Source organism: Condylura cristata, unplaced genomic scaffold, assembly GCF_000260355.1.
Source record: "Condylura cristata isolate star-nosed mole 26May11 unplaced genomic scaffold, ConCri1.0 scaffold00028, whole genome shotgun sequence".
In the NCBI taxonomy this organism is placed as follows: domain Eukaryota; kingdom Metazoa; phylum Chordata; class Mammalia; order Eulipotyphla; family Talpidae; genus Condylura; species Condylura cristata.
In genome coordinates this window covers 15,813,903-15,829,586 of record NW_004567129.1, presented here as the reverse complement: position 1 = coordinate 15,829,586, position 15,684 = coordinate 15,813,903, and the positions used below count along the sequence as shown (strand labels likewise).

Genomic DNA, 15,684 nt, shown 5'->3' with positions numbered 1-15,684 from the left:
TTCCAGAAAGGTTGGTTAATTTGCCAAAGATCACTTATCAAATTAATAGGTTGAGAACAATAATTCAAACCATGTTTGTTATATAAGTAATACAATTAACTAATTATTAAAGAAAGATCTCTATTTTGTCAACATTGATGAATTTATTCTTGCCTTACAAAATTCCTTGATGCTGCTTTCATAGAATACCAAACTAGTAGAACACTAATCTGATCCATTGTAAAATTTCTCATAAGATTATAAATTTATAATTGAAAGGTTTTGTATGTTTTGGTAAATTTTTAGTAATAAAATGATTTAGTGATAATGATGAAAACATAAGTCAAAAAATGGATTAAAAAACACAATTCAGCTCTTTGACAGATAAAAGTTGATCATGGTTGAAATAATTTTTTTTTTAGAGTTATGCATACAAGAGCTGGGATGTTGGCCAGAGGGTGGGTGGGAGGCGTGAGAGGATTCACCAGGGACAGTAGAAAGCAGAACAGACAGATCTACTGAAATATACTGCTAAGGGGAACGGCAGGGCAGGTGAAACAAAAGAGGTCTGCTGCACAATATGTGGGTTAGCTCCCTGCTGATGATAGCTTGATAGTGCTGAGACTTAACTCCTGTACCATCAGAGAGATCTAGGTAAAATCATTTTATGAAGATACAAAGTAAAATCAAATAATATACTAATCTCTATTTGTATAATTTTTTTTTCATTTAAATATATTACCAATAATTAGAGATTATGATGAATTTAAAAACACAATAGCTTATAGTACCATAAATTTTCTTTAACAGTTGGCTTATTTTTATGACTTCTTTAGTACAATACCAAGATGCTATCTGGGGGCCTAATTAGATGTGTTCAGTAATTAACAGAACAATACAAATAACTTTAAATTTTTGTTATAGCAATACTACTCCAAGTAACATTCTTCTAAATAGCCATCAGTTACTATAAAATTTAGAATTTGATGATCAATTGTGATGTCATGGCCAGATATTGAAAGTTTTTACTCTGAATTTTCTGATTTCTTAGAGAGGTTTTGGCAATATGGGAAGTAGGGAAGATAGCTACACGGGCTAGTGTCAAAATAATTATGATCATTTCTAGTTTTACCCAACTGTGTATCCCTCATACAAAAGTAATACTAGTTAAATAAGATGAAGTATATGGTATAAATATTGTTAACAGTTTCTTGGGACTATTTTCAGAAAGTTTGGGGAATCTATTTCTTTTTACAGGTTTTCAAAGTTGTAAAACTTTAGATCAGAATTTGACTGTGTTCAGTACAGAGAACATTCATTCACAATATCATAGGCTCCACTAAGCCAATGACAGACTCAAGTAGATGAAAAAGAAGGAAGAAAAGGTATCAGGGAAATAAAGCAAATATCACCGAGTGATCAAATATGACAGATCTGCAATATATTTCTTCTTGTTAGAATAAATCTGTAACCACTCCTAAAAATGGAAATAGTAAAAAGTAAAACATACTTTATAGTTTTGTTTTGGAAGTTTAGTTGGTAAACCTAAAATAGTTCCTAAATTTCTGAAAAGAAAAAAAGTCCTGTCTAGAAATGTTCAGTGTGTTTATTTGTTAAGCTGACAAATCAAATTTTCAAAGGAAAACTTGAGTTATTTAATTTAAAGAAGCAAATCTATTTGCTGACATTTTGTAATGAAAGGCCTGGATTTTGTTAGGGAGAAAAATATTTAAACAGTCTTTAGCCCTTCTAAAGTTTTGAGACTTTATATTTTTAGGCATACATATGCTAAGAGCAAAATGTAATAGTTATAACTGAACAACTTTACCCTATTTGAGATTTCCAAAATGTATTCTATAATATATCCTGGTGTTATTACACATTGTTCAAAGCACCTTGGAAACGTCCTGGGATACTTAAGTTTGTTGATATTTAACCTTCAGGCTCAGGCCCATAGCAAGAGTCAAGCCAAGCCAAAGCTGCTCAAAATAGGGAAGCTTCATTTTAATATACCAGTTATGTATCTCACGCTACCATCATAGCATGAATAAATATTTAAGTCATAACTAATAGTCAACATACTATATGGTGAAATTGTTGATGATTTATGTTGCACTTTTCTTTCTGTTTGTATGTGTATGCAGCAATGAAAACTACTGGATGTAACTTAGATAAGGTTAATATTCTTCCTAATGCTCTGATTACGCCACTCATATCAAGCAGTATGATTAAGAGTGAAGATGTTACTCCAATGGAAGTAACAGCAGAAAAAAGATCTTCTCCCATTTTTAAGGTGAGATACAGTGACTAGCAGTGTCTTACATCTTAACCTCAGGTATAAAAATTGCTGTGTTTTGAGTGCTTTGATTTCTTTTCCCCATGTTTATACTTTTTTTTTTATTACAAAGTTTATTTTTACATCATTTTGCACATTTTTTTTTCCATCTCGATTGTAATCCCCGCGGGTTTCCCATCACCAAATCACCCCTGTGCCACCACCATAGACCCGTGCATTTCCCCTCCCCCCCCATTTTTGACCCCATTCCCCACTCCGCCCCCACAGAATGTCTCTGGTATATGGTTGTCCATTATTTTTGTTATTTTCTCGCCTGGTCCATTATACTCCTGCTATGAGTGAAACCATCCGGTATTTTTCTTTCTCTTTCTGGCTTATCTCACTAAGCAGCTCCATCCAAGTTGCTGCAAAAGACATGTGTTTCTCTTTTTTGGTTGCTGAGTAATATTCCATTGTATATATGTACCACATCTTTCTAATCCAGTCATCTACTTTTGGGCCTTTGGGCTGCTTCCATGTTCCCCATGTTTATACTTTTTACTTTTTCTACTTGTCTATCTTTGGAGGCACTTAATGAATTTTCAGAATAAATGCTTTTACATTCTAATAAATAATTTGCATAGTGACTTCCTATATACATTTTCTGTCATGGATAGAACTAATATATTTGCTAGGTATGTGGGATATCTTGGGTATTGCTGAAAGTACTGGTTTAGCATTTTCAAAATTAGAGGCATTTTTATTTCCTTTTGTTACCCAATCTTTTCTTATAACTCCCCCTCCTTTTTTTCACTTGCTTCCTGCCCTATAATGTTAATGGTCTACAAAAATAAAGATTATTTTTTAATTTGCTATTTATTAATTTGATTCATGAGCCATAGGGTTAATATGTTCTTACCATCCAAAGCAAATCAAAAACTATTGCTTTTCTATTTCTTTGTTTGACTATCTTTGTTTATAATACTTTAAAAAATTCTGATGATAACAATTATTGTCTCTGGGAATCATAGTCCTAAACCTATTTTCTTTCTTTCTTTTTTTTTTTAGGCTTCTTTTATTTCTTTATGCATATAAGAACTGGAGTATAGCCCAGAAGTGTGGAGGGGGTTGGTGAGAGGACTCATTAAAGACAGAGTAGGGAGCACAACAGACAGATCTACAGAAATAAACTGCTGAAGGGAGCAGGAGGGAGCAGGGAAGGTCTCCTGCTCCTTGTGGGCTAGCTCCCTGATTGGGGAATCTAACTTGTGCTACACTGGCTGCTAAGAGCATCATAGCACTGAGACTTAATCCCTTGTACCACTAGGGAGACCCACTAAACCTATTAAAAAAAAAAATGGAGTAGAAAATTGTTCATACATATGCTTTTAATTTTTGAAGTAGCACATGAATTCCTTTAATATTTATAAAGACATATTTTGGGGATTTTTTTTTCAGAGTACAAAAACAGTTGGATCAACTCAACAAACATTAGAAAATATTTCAAGTATAGCAGGAAATGGATCTTTTTCATCATCATCATCTTCATCTTCCCACTTACCTTCTGAAAATGAAAAGCAGCAGCAGATACAGCCCAAGCCATACAACCCAGAGACCCTGACAACTATTCAAACACAGGACATTTCACAGCCTGGCAGCTTTCCAGCAGTATCTGCTTCTAATCAGCTACCTAACAGTGATGCATTACTACAGCAGGCTACACCGTTTCAGACAAGAGAAACTCAATCTAGAGAGGTATTACAGTCAGATGGCACAGTGGTCAACTTGTCACACCTGGCTGAGGCGTCACAGCAACAGCAGCAGTCACCACTACAGGAACAAGCACAGACTTTACAGCAACAAATTTCGTCAAATATTTTCCCACCACCAAATAGCGTCAGTCAGCTACAGAATACAATTCAGCAGTTGCAGGCAGGAAATTTTACAGGTAGTACTGCTAGTGGCAGCAGTGGTAATGTTGACTTGGTCCAACAAGTTTTAGAGGCACAGCAGCAATTATCATCAGTGTTGTTTTCTGCTCCAGATGGTAACGAAAATGTCCAAGAACAGCTCAGTGCAGACATCTTTCAACAAGTCAGTCAAATTCAAAATAGCGTAAGCCCTGGAATGTTTTCCTCAACAGAGCCAACAGTCCATACAAGACCAGATAATTTAATAGCTGGAAGAGCTGAAAGTGTTCACCCACAGACTGAAAACACATTATCTAATCAGCAACAGCAACAACAGCAACAGCAAGTAATGGAATCATCAGCTGCAATGGTGATGGAAATGCAACAGAGTATCTGCCAGGCAGCTGCTCAGATTCAGTCAGAGTTGTTCCCTTCAAGTGCTTCTGCAAATGGAAACCTTCAGCAGTCTCCAGTTTACCAACAGACCACTCATATAATGAGTGCATTACCTACCAGTGAGGATATGCAAATGCAGTGTGAATTGTTTTCTTCTCCTCCTGCAGTTTCTGGCAATGAAACTGCTACAACTACCACACAGCAGGTTGCAACCCCTGGCACTACCATGTTTCAAACATCAAGTTCAGGAGATGGAGAGGAAACTGGAGCACAAGCAAAACAGATTCAAAACAGTGTCTTTCAGACCATGGTCCAAATGCAACATAGTGGGGACAATCAACCTCAAGTTAACCTTTTTTCATCAACAAAAAATATGATGAGTGTTCCGAATAGTGGTACCCAGCAACAAGGTAATGGTTTATTCCAGCAAGGTAATGAGATAATGTCACTCCAATCTGGGAATTTTTTGCAGCAGTCTTCTCATTCACAGGCACAACTTTTTCATCCTCAGAATCCTATTGCTGATGCTCAGAACCTTTCCCAGGAAACTCCAGGTTCTATTTTTCATAGTCCAAGTCCTATTGTCCACAGCCAGACTTCTACAACCTCCTCTGAACAAATGCAGACTCCAATGTTTCATTCTCAAAGTACCATGGCTGTATTACAGAGCTCTTCTGTGTCTCAGGAGCAGCAGTCAGCCAACATATTTCTTTCCCAGAGTCCAATAAATAATCTTCAGACTAACACAGTAACCCAAGAAGAACAGATTTCATTTTTTACAGCTCAGAACTCAATTTCTCCACTTCAGTCAACTTCAAACACTGAGCAGCAAGCTGCTTTCCAGCAACAAGCTCCAATACCACACATGCAGAACCCTATGCTTTCCCAAGAACAGGCACAATCCTCCCAACAAGGTCTATTTCAGCCTCAAGTATCCCTGGGCTCCCTTCCTCCTAATCCTATGCCTCAGAACCAACAAGGATCAATCTTCCAGTCACAGCACCCAATAGTTGCCATCCAGAATAACTCTCCTTCTCAGGAGCAACAGCAGCAACAGCAGCAGCAGCAGCAGCAGCAGCAACAGCAGCAGAGCATTTTATTCAGTAACCAAAATACCATGGCTACAATGGCATCTCAGAAGCAACCACCACCAAACATGATATTCAACCCAAGTCAGAATCCAATGGCTAATCAGGAGCAACAGAACCAATCCATTTTTCACCAACAAAATAATATGGCCCAAATGAATCAAGAGCAGCAGCCCATGCAGTTTCAGAACCAGCCCACAGTTTCCTCACTTCAGAACCCAGGTCCTACCCAGTCTGAATCATCACAGACTTCCTTGTTCCATAGCTCTCCTCAGATTCAGTTGGTTCAAGGGTCACCCAGTTCTCAAGAACAGCAAGTAACACTCTTCCTCTCTCCAGCATCCATGTCTGCACTGCAGACCAGTATAAACCAACAAGACATGCAACAGTCTCCTCTTTATTCCCCTCAGAACAACATGCCTGGAATCCAGGGAGCCACCTCTTCACCTCAGCCACAGGCTACTTTATTTCATAACACTACAGGAGGTACAATGAACCAACTACAGAATTCTCCAGGCTCATCTCAGCAGACATCAGGAATGTTCTTATTTGGAATTCAGAATAGTAAGAAAATTCTAATTTCTCATTTCTTAATTGCTAATTCATTGAAATAGATTATCATTATTGTTATTATTAGAAGGACACAAAACTGAGTGGCTTTAAGAGTACAGCTTGTACTTAAAATTGAGATCACATCCCAGCCATACCATATACTGTGACTTCTTTCACAAGTTACTTGCTTGAGCCTCAGTTTCCACATCTAAAATAGTGGCAGTAGTATATACTTCTCAAGGATATTGGGAGGATTAAATGTGGTCATCTATATAAAGGTATGTGTCTGACATTTTCAAATTATAAACTTGAAAATAAGTAACAATGACAGAAAATATCTCAGACAAAGTAGGTAGATTCTAAGGAGCTAGAAACTAATATTCATATTCATATACCAAGGAAATTTTATAGTACTTGGGTTAATGAGCAAAGTTGCATTTTTATACTGCTTAGAAGAATCCTAAAGTACACTCCAATATAGTTCCAAGTAAATTTGTTTGGAGGCCTATTGCCTCATCTTTAGTTCTGTACTGATTTAGTGCAATAATTCATTTCCCCTAGCAACTAGTAAATATCTTCTTGGGAATCTTAACAGAAAGTAGCTAATTAGGTATCTTCTCTACTTTAAATGTCTCTGCAGACTGTAGTCAGCTTTTATCTTCTGGACCAGCAACATTGCCAGATCAGTTGATGGCTATAAGTCAGCCAGGTCAACCACAAAATGAGGGGCAGTCTTCTGTGACAACACTTCTCTCTCAGCAAATGCCAGAGAGTTCTCCTCTGGCACCCTCTATAAACACCAACCAAAACATTGAAAAGATTGATTTGCTTGTTTCATTGCAAAATCAAGGGAACAATTTGACTGGCTCGTTTTAACTGGAGATGTAAGTATTGCATTTTAACTTCTTGCTTATCAATAAACATTAATAATTTGTATTATTCTTAACAAATGTGGGTCAAGTAATAGCATTGTTTAGATTCTAATCTTTTAAAAGATGGCTTTCTCACAAAATGGTGTGTATAAATTGCTAGGAATGATGACTTATGGTCATATTACTAGTACTGGGCATTCCTTCTGGCTCTAAACTTCTTTGCCTTGGAATGACAAAACATCTTATGAATGTACTACGTATACTACATGTACTACCTATAATCATAATTATGTCTCATTTCTCCCTCAGAAAATAAATGTAAATACATATAAATACAGATATGTCTGTGGAAGTATAAATATGATAAGGTATCAGCTATAGTACTGTATAGCATACTTTGGGATCAGCCAGGGTAACAGGAACTTTATAAATGCTTTCCCTCTCCAGAGTTATATTAAACTTCTTCTTTTTCTTAGAAATTCCTTGAAGAAAATCCTGATTCCAAGATGTCCTGAGATCTTGTGGTTCCATGAGGATTATTAAACTGTTACTTTAAAAGCATAAGAAAATATGAAAAACTGTGATTGAGTAAAAAGGGATAGATTTTACTCTGACTGCAAAAGAGCACACCTATGCTGCCTGTTGCAGTGATTAGCCACCGTTGTTAATGTCTTCATATTTTATATTCCTAATAACAGTGATAACTGAGTCTGTTTGAGTTTCCAGCTGACAGAGTTAATTGTTGCTATTTTCCTAGGCATTATTTCTTTTAAAGTACAGTTTAAATTTAAAAGCTGGACCACTCAGTTATTATTGCTATTAGAAAAATAACTCACTGTCATGTTTACTTCTGTTCCTCATTTTTTTTTCCCTGCATTGTTTTATTCAAGTAATGGCTTTTGAGAAAGTAAAGTTTAAATAGTAACAAAAGCTGTGGTTTTTCAGTACAAAAAGCACAGCTATTGGCCAAAGTGAAGGAATCTTTTCTCAGTTTTTATGGAGAAAGTGAAAGGCTAATATTCTGATAAATAAGCCGTATTAAGAGCTCTACACAGATAAGAGGCCTCTTTATTTAACACAAAAGCAAACAACATACAAACTGGGAACAGCTGGAATGTTATTGATTTTATTTTTCAGAGGTTTTTAATTTTCTGTGTTTCTATTAAAGGGTTTAGCCATAACCGCATAGAAAAATAATTATCTTGCTCTATAGGAAATAAAGGGGAGAATATATGGTAAACTGTATTCTGATGTCCTCCCACAATAGTTTAAACTTACAGAAACAATTTTTAGTCTGTTTTCTTCTTAATCAAGACTTGGGCTGATAATCCGTCTTATATTCATCTGTATTATTCTTCCTCCTTTTTCCCCATTTAATTTTAGTCTATTAGTAATGACCCTGTAACAACACAATGGAAAAGGCCACTTAGATCTGGGATGACCCAGCAATTCCTGCAGCACATTTGAGTGGTCCCTTTTCAGGAATGAGAGGAGCTGATTCCTGAAAAGCAAGAAACAATGCATTTTTTCCCCCATGAACGGTGCTGTTCTGAATTCAGTTTTTTCCTTCTATTAGGAAGCTATTAAACTTTAATTAAAAGAAGACAAACTAAAATTTCTTGAAATATCACTTCTCCCTGAGCTGCAGTGAGTGTAATTCACTTGTCACCTCAGTGCTTTACCATTTGAAGTGGTCACTTATCTGATGGTTCCCACAAGCCTTAGGCTTTACAGGGCCATATCATTGACTTAAAATGAAGAATTAACTCATATTGCAACTATAAAGAGCAAAATAACACTCCAGAATCTGCAGTTGTAGCGTTAGTTATACAGTTTTGGGTGTTCTCACCACCCATGGGATGCCTGCTTCTCACTACAACCTGTTATCTGGACATGTGCTTTTATCTTACTTTTCTTTTGGCATGTAGTAAGCTGTCAATACAGTTTAAGGCCAAATTGTGTGTGGCTTCTATATGTAGATAAGATGTTTTGGTATTTTTGTCCATTTCATTTATTTTTTAATTGTACAAAAAAAAATAGCCTGTTAATTGTTTGTTGAAGGCTACTTTTCTATTTTTTTCCTATCCTAATTTAGTTGAACTTTGTGGTATTGTGGTGTTGGTTTATACAACCAGATTTTTTCCCCATTTTTGTGATGGTCTTCCTTGAGTGTGCTCTTCTTCTAATTTGTTTTTCTCTTTGTTATCATATATTCTTCCCTCTACCCTCAACCCTTTCTTTCTTTCTCTCTCTGATTGAGAGGTATTGAATTACGTTTTCAGTAGTACAGGCTTCTTGCCGATATGAAGGGAACTTTTCAGAAAGAGACCTACTCTGGGTCATTTAATTTTGAATACAGTTTTCAATCGTTCAAGTTTTGGATGGTTTATATCTAATGTGTGTTTCATTTTTTTGGAAAGCTATATTTTGTATTTAGGAAATGGTATACTATTTTGCTATTTGTACTGAGTTGAGTACATTGGCATAAATATAGAAATTTATATATATACATATATATAAACTATTCTTTTTTTGCCACACATTTTTGTGGTAAATTTGTGAGTTTGTCTGATGTTCTACCACAACGTGGCGTCTGATAACAGTGGGGGGGGGTTTGTTATGTCTTTATTGAGTATTTAAGTATCTTTCGAAACAAATGACCTGTTCATCTGTGGCCATTCCATCAGGCAGTTCTTTGATGTTATTAGTGGGCTAAAGGCAGCTTGCTGTGTGTTTGCTGTGTCTTTGACTCAGCAAAATGTTAGAGTAAGGAAACCCATCCAGGCCATTGTGTCTAATGGTGTTTCACAAGAATGAGCCATTCAGTCTTTGCTCACTATATATTTAATATTTTATTATTGTTGTTATTGTTATTATTAATTGGCTTTCTGTATTCTATGCCTTTTATTTATAAAAACACTTTAAAAAAACCATATTTGTAATTTTAATAACATTTCCCCCATCTTGTAATATCCAGAGCAACTTTATAAATTCTCTAAACCAAAAGCATTCTCTTAAGTATATCTCTTCTCTACCCACCTCTATTGGGAAATATTATCCAATATAGTTCAGGTTATAAGAAGGATCAGCCACACAACCCAGTGCTTTGATTTTAAAAGGTAAATTTTAAATTCTAACAGCAGAGGGTTGCCTATTAACAGAGAAAGCTTAACCAGTAGGTGTAAACATAAGAAAATAGGATTAAAATTTAGATGCTTTCAGTTTATGTCTGAGTTTCTGAATTTTTTTCTAAAAGATCACACAGGAGACTCAAGAAGTCTATTTGTTCGTCAAATTCCAATTAGAATGATTATTAACACTCTTCTGTATGAAGTGATGGCAGGAAGACTGGTTTGTGTGCTGACTTGTGTTCTGTTGTTTAGCAAGAGATTATATATCATTGTAAAATGTTGATTGCCAATGCCAAGTCACCAGGGACCAATTTCTGTTTTATAATATCTAACTTTAGAACAGAACATACACCTGAACTGTACTGGCTTGATTGAATGGAGACAGAAACCCAATTTTTATTTTCATAAATTTTGTGGTTATTTATACAAGGGCTGTGCTATGCTTCCATATTCTTATTCAATAATAATGATTTTTTTCTTTTTTCATTGTTAAATGTTACTTACTCCTAAAGGTCAATGTTAAGTACAAAATTCTGAACATACAATTTGGTTGCAAAAAAGTATTTGTCTTCTTATTGAAGAGTTGCTCCATGGCCAGTGGTTGATACTTGTGCTAATAATGTTGTTTCCAGATTACTGTTACAGGTTAGGAAAGACTCAGTGAGCTCCAAAGGCCTTGAAAATAATTTATTAAATTTATTTATGGCAGAAGGACCTAAGTAAACCATGAACCACATTTTATTCCTTTACATTGTTATATTCAATTGTCCTTCCTTTTAGCAACTCATATTAATGCTTGGAGCTTATCTGTGTGTATATGTGTGTGTGTTCTTCCTGCTGTCATTCCATTATATAGCCACATCAGTATGGGGGAAGAGAATTGGAAATCAAATGTTGTTTCTGAGCTTTGTCTGTTGCCTTTTGTAATTGGAGTATCATGTTGTTATTTCCCCAGTGCAAGCAAATCTGTTTTCACCGGGTTCCCTTGAACAGATTTTCAAAGAGCTTTGCTTATTACAGAAGTGTGATCAGGGATATTCCTTCCTTTTTTCTTTCCTGTTCTTCCTTTCTTTATTGTAATATTGTATATACTATTGTCCATCAGAACTTTAGTTAACATGCTAAGAATTATATTGTTAAATCAAGAAAAATAGTATGAAAGAAAATGAGAAAGAAGTATCTCAATCACTCTGAGGATCCCATTCTTTATAATGGTATCACTTAATCCCATTATAAATGTTTGCTTTGGAAAAAATAAAAACTGATAAAGAGCAGAATAAATGCTTTAATAATCAAAGGCTCAAATTCAACATTGGTTTACAAATATTCTCTTAGAAGTAGTTTGAAAATGTTTCGTCTTTCTGATGAAATGAATATTCTGATACCTGTTTCCTTGTGTTTTGTTTTTTTGCTTTTTTATTGTAATATGACAGCTTTAGTCCATTCATGACCAGACTTCATCCCTGAGTAAGGCAGCCATGTTACAGCTGCATGCTTTGGTTATAAAGTGGGACTCAGTGAAAATGAGATACTGTGCGTATAGTTCAGATTTATTAGAAATACAACTTAAAGCTTACACCCTAGTCAGTGGATTTCTTAACAGGTATTTATGTATTAAAAAGTAATCTTTTCTGCCTCTTTGTGTCATTAGCACTAACTCATGGAGATAATATTCATGATATAGTAAATTTCAGAATACCTATATCTTTTGTGAATTGCCTGAGTGCTCTAATTACTCTTTTAATCCCCGTTTATTTTCATGCCATTCTAGACTCATTTATTAAGAAACTTCTATTTTTACTCCACTTTGTCTTTCAGGAAATTTTTTAAATTAATATTTTATATCTAGATTAAGTACTTAATGGAAAAGTGCCTTTTTACCATAATAATGGCCCTTTCTTATAATTTCATGTTTTCACTGTTGCCAAAACATTTACAAGTGGCTTTAATAGGTCCCAACTTTTAACTTTTCCATTTAGTTATTCTCCATCTTGATTGCCATAAAAAACAACTTCATAAATTTCTAATTCCCCTTGGCCTAAGAATAACAGAAATGTTATTCTTAACATTCTTAACAGAAATGCTAGAAATGTTCTTTGAGTAGGGATAAGTAAAAGATTACAGAATTATACTGTTCAGACTTTATATAAATTAAAAGTCATTTCACACAACTAATGATAAATCTTTCTTGAATGCTAATGAAAATTTTACTATTTGTGAGATTTCATGCATACAAATGTGTATGTATATCAGGAAGGAGTTCAGAGTGTCTTAATTATTTAGATATAAATAAATGACTAACACATAGTTTAGGTAAAGCCTGGTAGTGTCATTTTTTCTAACTGGATAGGGTTAAGTGATTCATTATAATGTACTTCTTACCCCTCAGAACTTTCAGTTAATCTCCCTAGGAAAACAATGTCAAAGGAAATGAGGTTATACCTGAATCCCTCTAGACCTAAGATAATAGTTCTTTTTAATCGGGTGCAGTTGGATGAGTGTCCCTAGGTTTTTGTTAATTTTGCCTATGTTCCATCTTCTTACAACAGTGGTGATGCCTGCAGAAAGGTCCTTCGGCAGCAGGTTAGGATAATAGTAACTTTGGGATAGAGCTGCTTTCCCCATGTGAGTACTTCCATGACTATTTATGTCACTAAAAAAACTGCAAACCTTTATGCAATATTTTTAATATGCTATTGATATTATATGCACTTTATTCATTCCAAAGAAATCAAGAATGATGTATAGTGATGATTCCTTCTTAATGAATAAATCTTAGCTATTTAGAATATTTATGTCCCTTTTTATTTTAGATAGCCAAGTTGGTATAACTGTTATGTGAATATGTTCTAAAATGATAGTATAGTAGGACTTAACACTTTGAAATGTAGCTTCCTATAAGGGGAAATGACTATATGTCAAAGAATCATTTTAGAAAAATAAGATGTTCAACTTGCTAATCTATATGTTTGAGAGTTAAAGCCTGCCCTCTTTCTACATATTTTGTGTCATGTACATAAGAACATCATAGTATCTAATTTTATATATGTATAGTATGTGTGAACCAGTGGTTTTCAAAATATGATCTTCAGCCCACCAGCTAACATCATTATTATCTGGGACCCTACTAGAAACTAGAACAAATTGTTGGGCCTTATCCCAAATATACTGAATCAGAAAGTGGATTGGGCCGGGCAGTCTGTTTTAGCAAGCCCTCCAGGTCATTTTGATGTAATCTCAAGTTTGAGAATCACTGGTATAAACTGTATACAGTAAGATATAGAAAGTTTTTTTTTAATTCATACAGATACAGCTATACATTGTTATTTTTGTAAATGCAGTTTAACCTGGTTATCCAAAATCATTTATTGGCAATAGTAATTTATTCTCATTACTATTTATGGAAATACACTATATTTTATGTACATATACAGTTAGTCTAGTTATTGATAATTTAGTTGACTTAGTTTGGCATTTTCCTACCACTTACTAAAAAGTTTACATTAAATGACTGATTTAAATACATAGGTGCAATGTTCTGTATTTCTTTTAATTGTTAAGACATTTAAGTAGCTAATATAATTGATGGGTGCTAAAGTCGCCTGTTTATCCATAAAGTGGATACATTGTGGGCAGTGATAATACAAGCATCTAAAATTTTTTTTCATTGCCTCTTTCTTTACCAGCACACCACAATGATGCTCTGGCTAGACCAACTTATAGAACAAAATTATTTGTCATTCCTTATATTCATTTTTGTATCTGAGATATTAAACAAAATGGTTGGCCAGGTCAATAAAGTACCTTATTTAATTTCTTTTTTTAACAGCTAAAACTTCCTGAAAGTAATTTGTTTTATATGAGAACTGATGCTGTAGAGATATTGCTGTCCTTGCAACTTATGCTTAATCTAACATTATTTACTAAAATAATATTAAACAAGACAGTACATTATATAATTTGGGCTTTTCTCCCTTCTCATGTGTATACATCATGGTAAATATAAACTAGCCACAAGGTAAGTAGATTTATTCATTTTAATCTCCCTATGTAATTCAATACCTGCATAATTATTATATTCTTTCACCCATCATTTATAAACACCAGTTAACTCACAAAGGAAAAATATATATTTCAAAGTAAAAATAAATGTGTACTAACTTTAAAAATCACCACTGCTGTCTTTGCTGAATGGAAGCAGTGGCAATGAAAGTGGCTTTACTCTACAAACTTTGGTGCTGGCAAAAATCATAGGTGAACTGTTGGGAGATGCTCTAACTACATTCCTTTCTTAGCCTCTCCCCTGTTTCTTACTTTTTTGCATAATATATGTTTGTATCCAAAGGTTTTTATCATAATTCAATTTGTATTATCTCTTTTAAATATTCCATGCTTAACCATATCACCGCCACACTTTTCTTTCTGAAGTAATCTGCCTGTTTTGAGACAGTTTGTCGAGATCACTTATTATTTGAGCTAATGAACTCAGGAACACACACACACACACACACACACACACACACACACACACACACACACCCTTAAATGTTTGAGTGGTTTGGAATCAGACTAATCTGGCCAATACTGAAGTGTTCATGACTTTAGTAGCTACAGACTGATTCTAGTGACCTTGAGTTGGTTTCTTTTGATCTAATGAATGTATCTGTTCTCTTACTTCTAGTTGATAAGCTCCAAGTTGTTGCTACTTTTTGACAACTTCTACTGAGTTTCACTCACTTCCTTTACTTAAAAATGCTACAAATATTTCATTAACCTATCCTCATGTGGTTTCGCTATTATTCTGCCATTTAAACATTTAAAAATTTTTTTCATTTAATTTTATTTGCTTGAGCACACTGATCAACCACTGAACTGCCTTCTTCCATTGTCCTGCAATGATATATAATGGTTACATTTTTGTGTATATGGCTTTCATAGTTGGGATTTCAGAGCACTGACACCAGATATTCAGTTTATTCTTGGGGGGAATTTCATTTGCATCTATGTTTTTAGCTATCTGTGATAACTTGTTAAATATTAAAAAGATATTTTGCTTCTATTGGAACATTTGTATACTCGCAACTATATTTCTGTAAACAGCTGCAGTCAAAAATAAAACATTGAAAGTTTTCATTTTGCAGTGGGTAACTGTCTTTTTTCCCTCAAACTCTGCGAGTGAATTCATACCCATGAATGTCGATTTTGAGCAATACTAGTACATGACTGAAATTACAAAATTGCTAGAAAAATCACTAAAAATAATTTCTCTATGAAATAACAAATATTTTTAAGTAGTTATTTCTTCCTGCTCTTTTGCCAGGAACTGCAAGAGATGACTTAATGTGATAAATTTTTTTCTTAGTTCATTATGCTTAAATTTTTCATGTTTAGTAAAACAGTATATACAAATGGTAGCAAGTCATGTAGCATGGAGACTTTTGTTGAAAGCCATGTGTCCCACCATGTGTCAGTCGCACATCT

At 34.5% G+C, this 15,684-nt stretch overlaps 1 protein-coding gene across 1 annotated transcript in view; it reads left to right on the top strand.

Annotated features, from left to right (window-relative positions):
• The window catches only part of NFAT5 (nuclear factor of activated T-cells 5, tonicity-responsive), a 98,040-nt gene extending 88,529 nt beyond the window's left edge, over positions 1 to 9,511 (top strand). The window contains exons 12-15 of the mRNA XM_004690422.2: positions 2,124 to 2,272; positions 3,713 to 6,212; positions 6,841 to 7,084; positions 7,549 to 9,511. Of these exons, the coding sequence (XP_004690479.1) occupies positions 2,124 to 2,272; positions 3,713 to 6,212; positions 6,841 to 7,076 (2,885 nt within the window). The 3' untranslated portion in view covers positions 7,077 to 7,084; positions 7,549 to 9,511. The remainder of the gene's footprint in view (positions 1 to 2,123; positions 2,273 to 3,712; positions 6,213 to 6,840; positions 7,085 to 7,548) is intronic.
• The last annotated feature ends 6,173 nt before the right edge of the window (positions 9,512 to 15,684 follow it).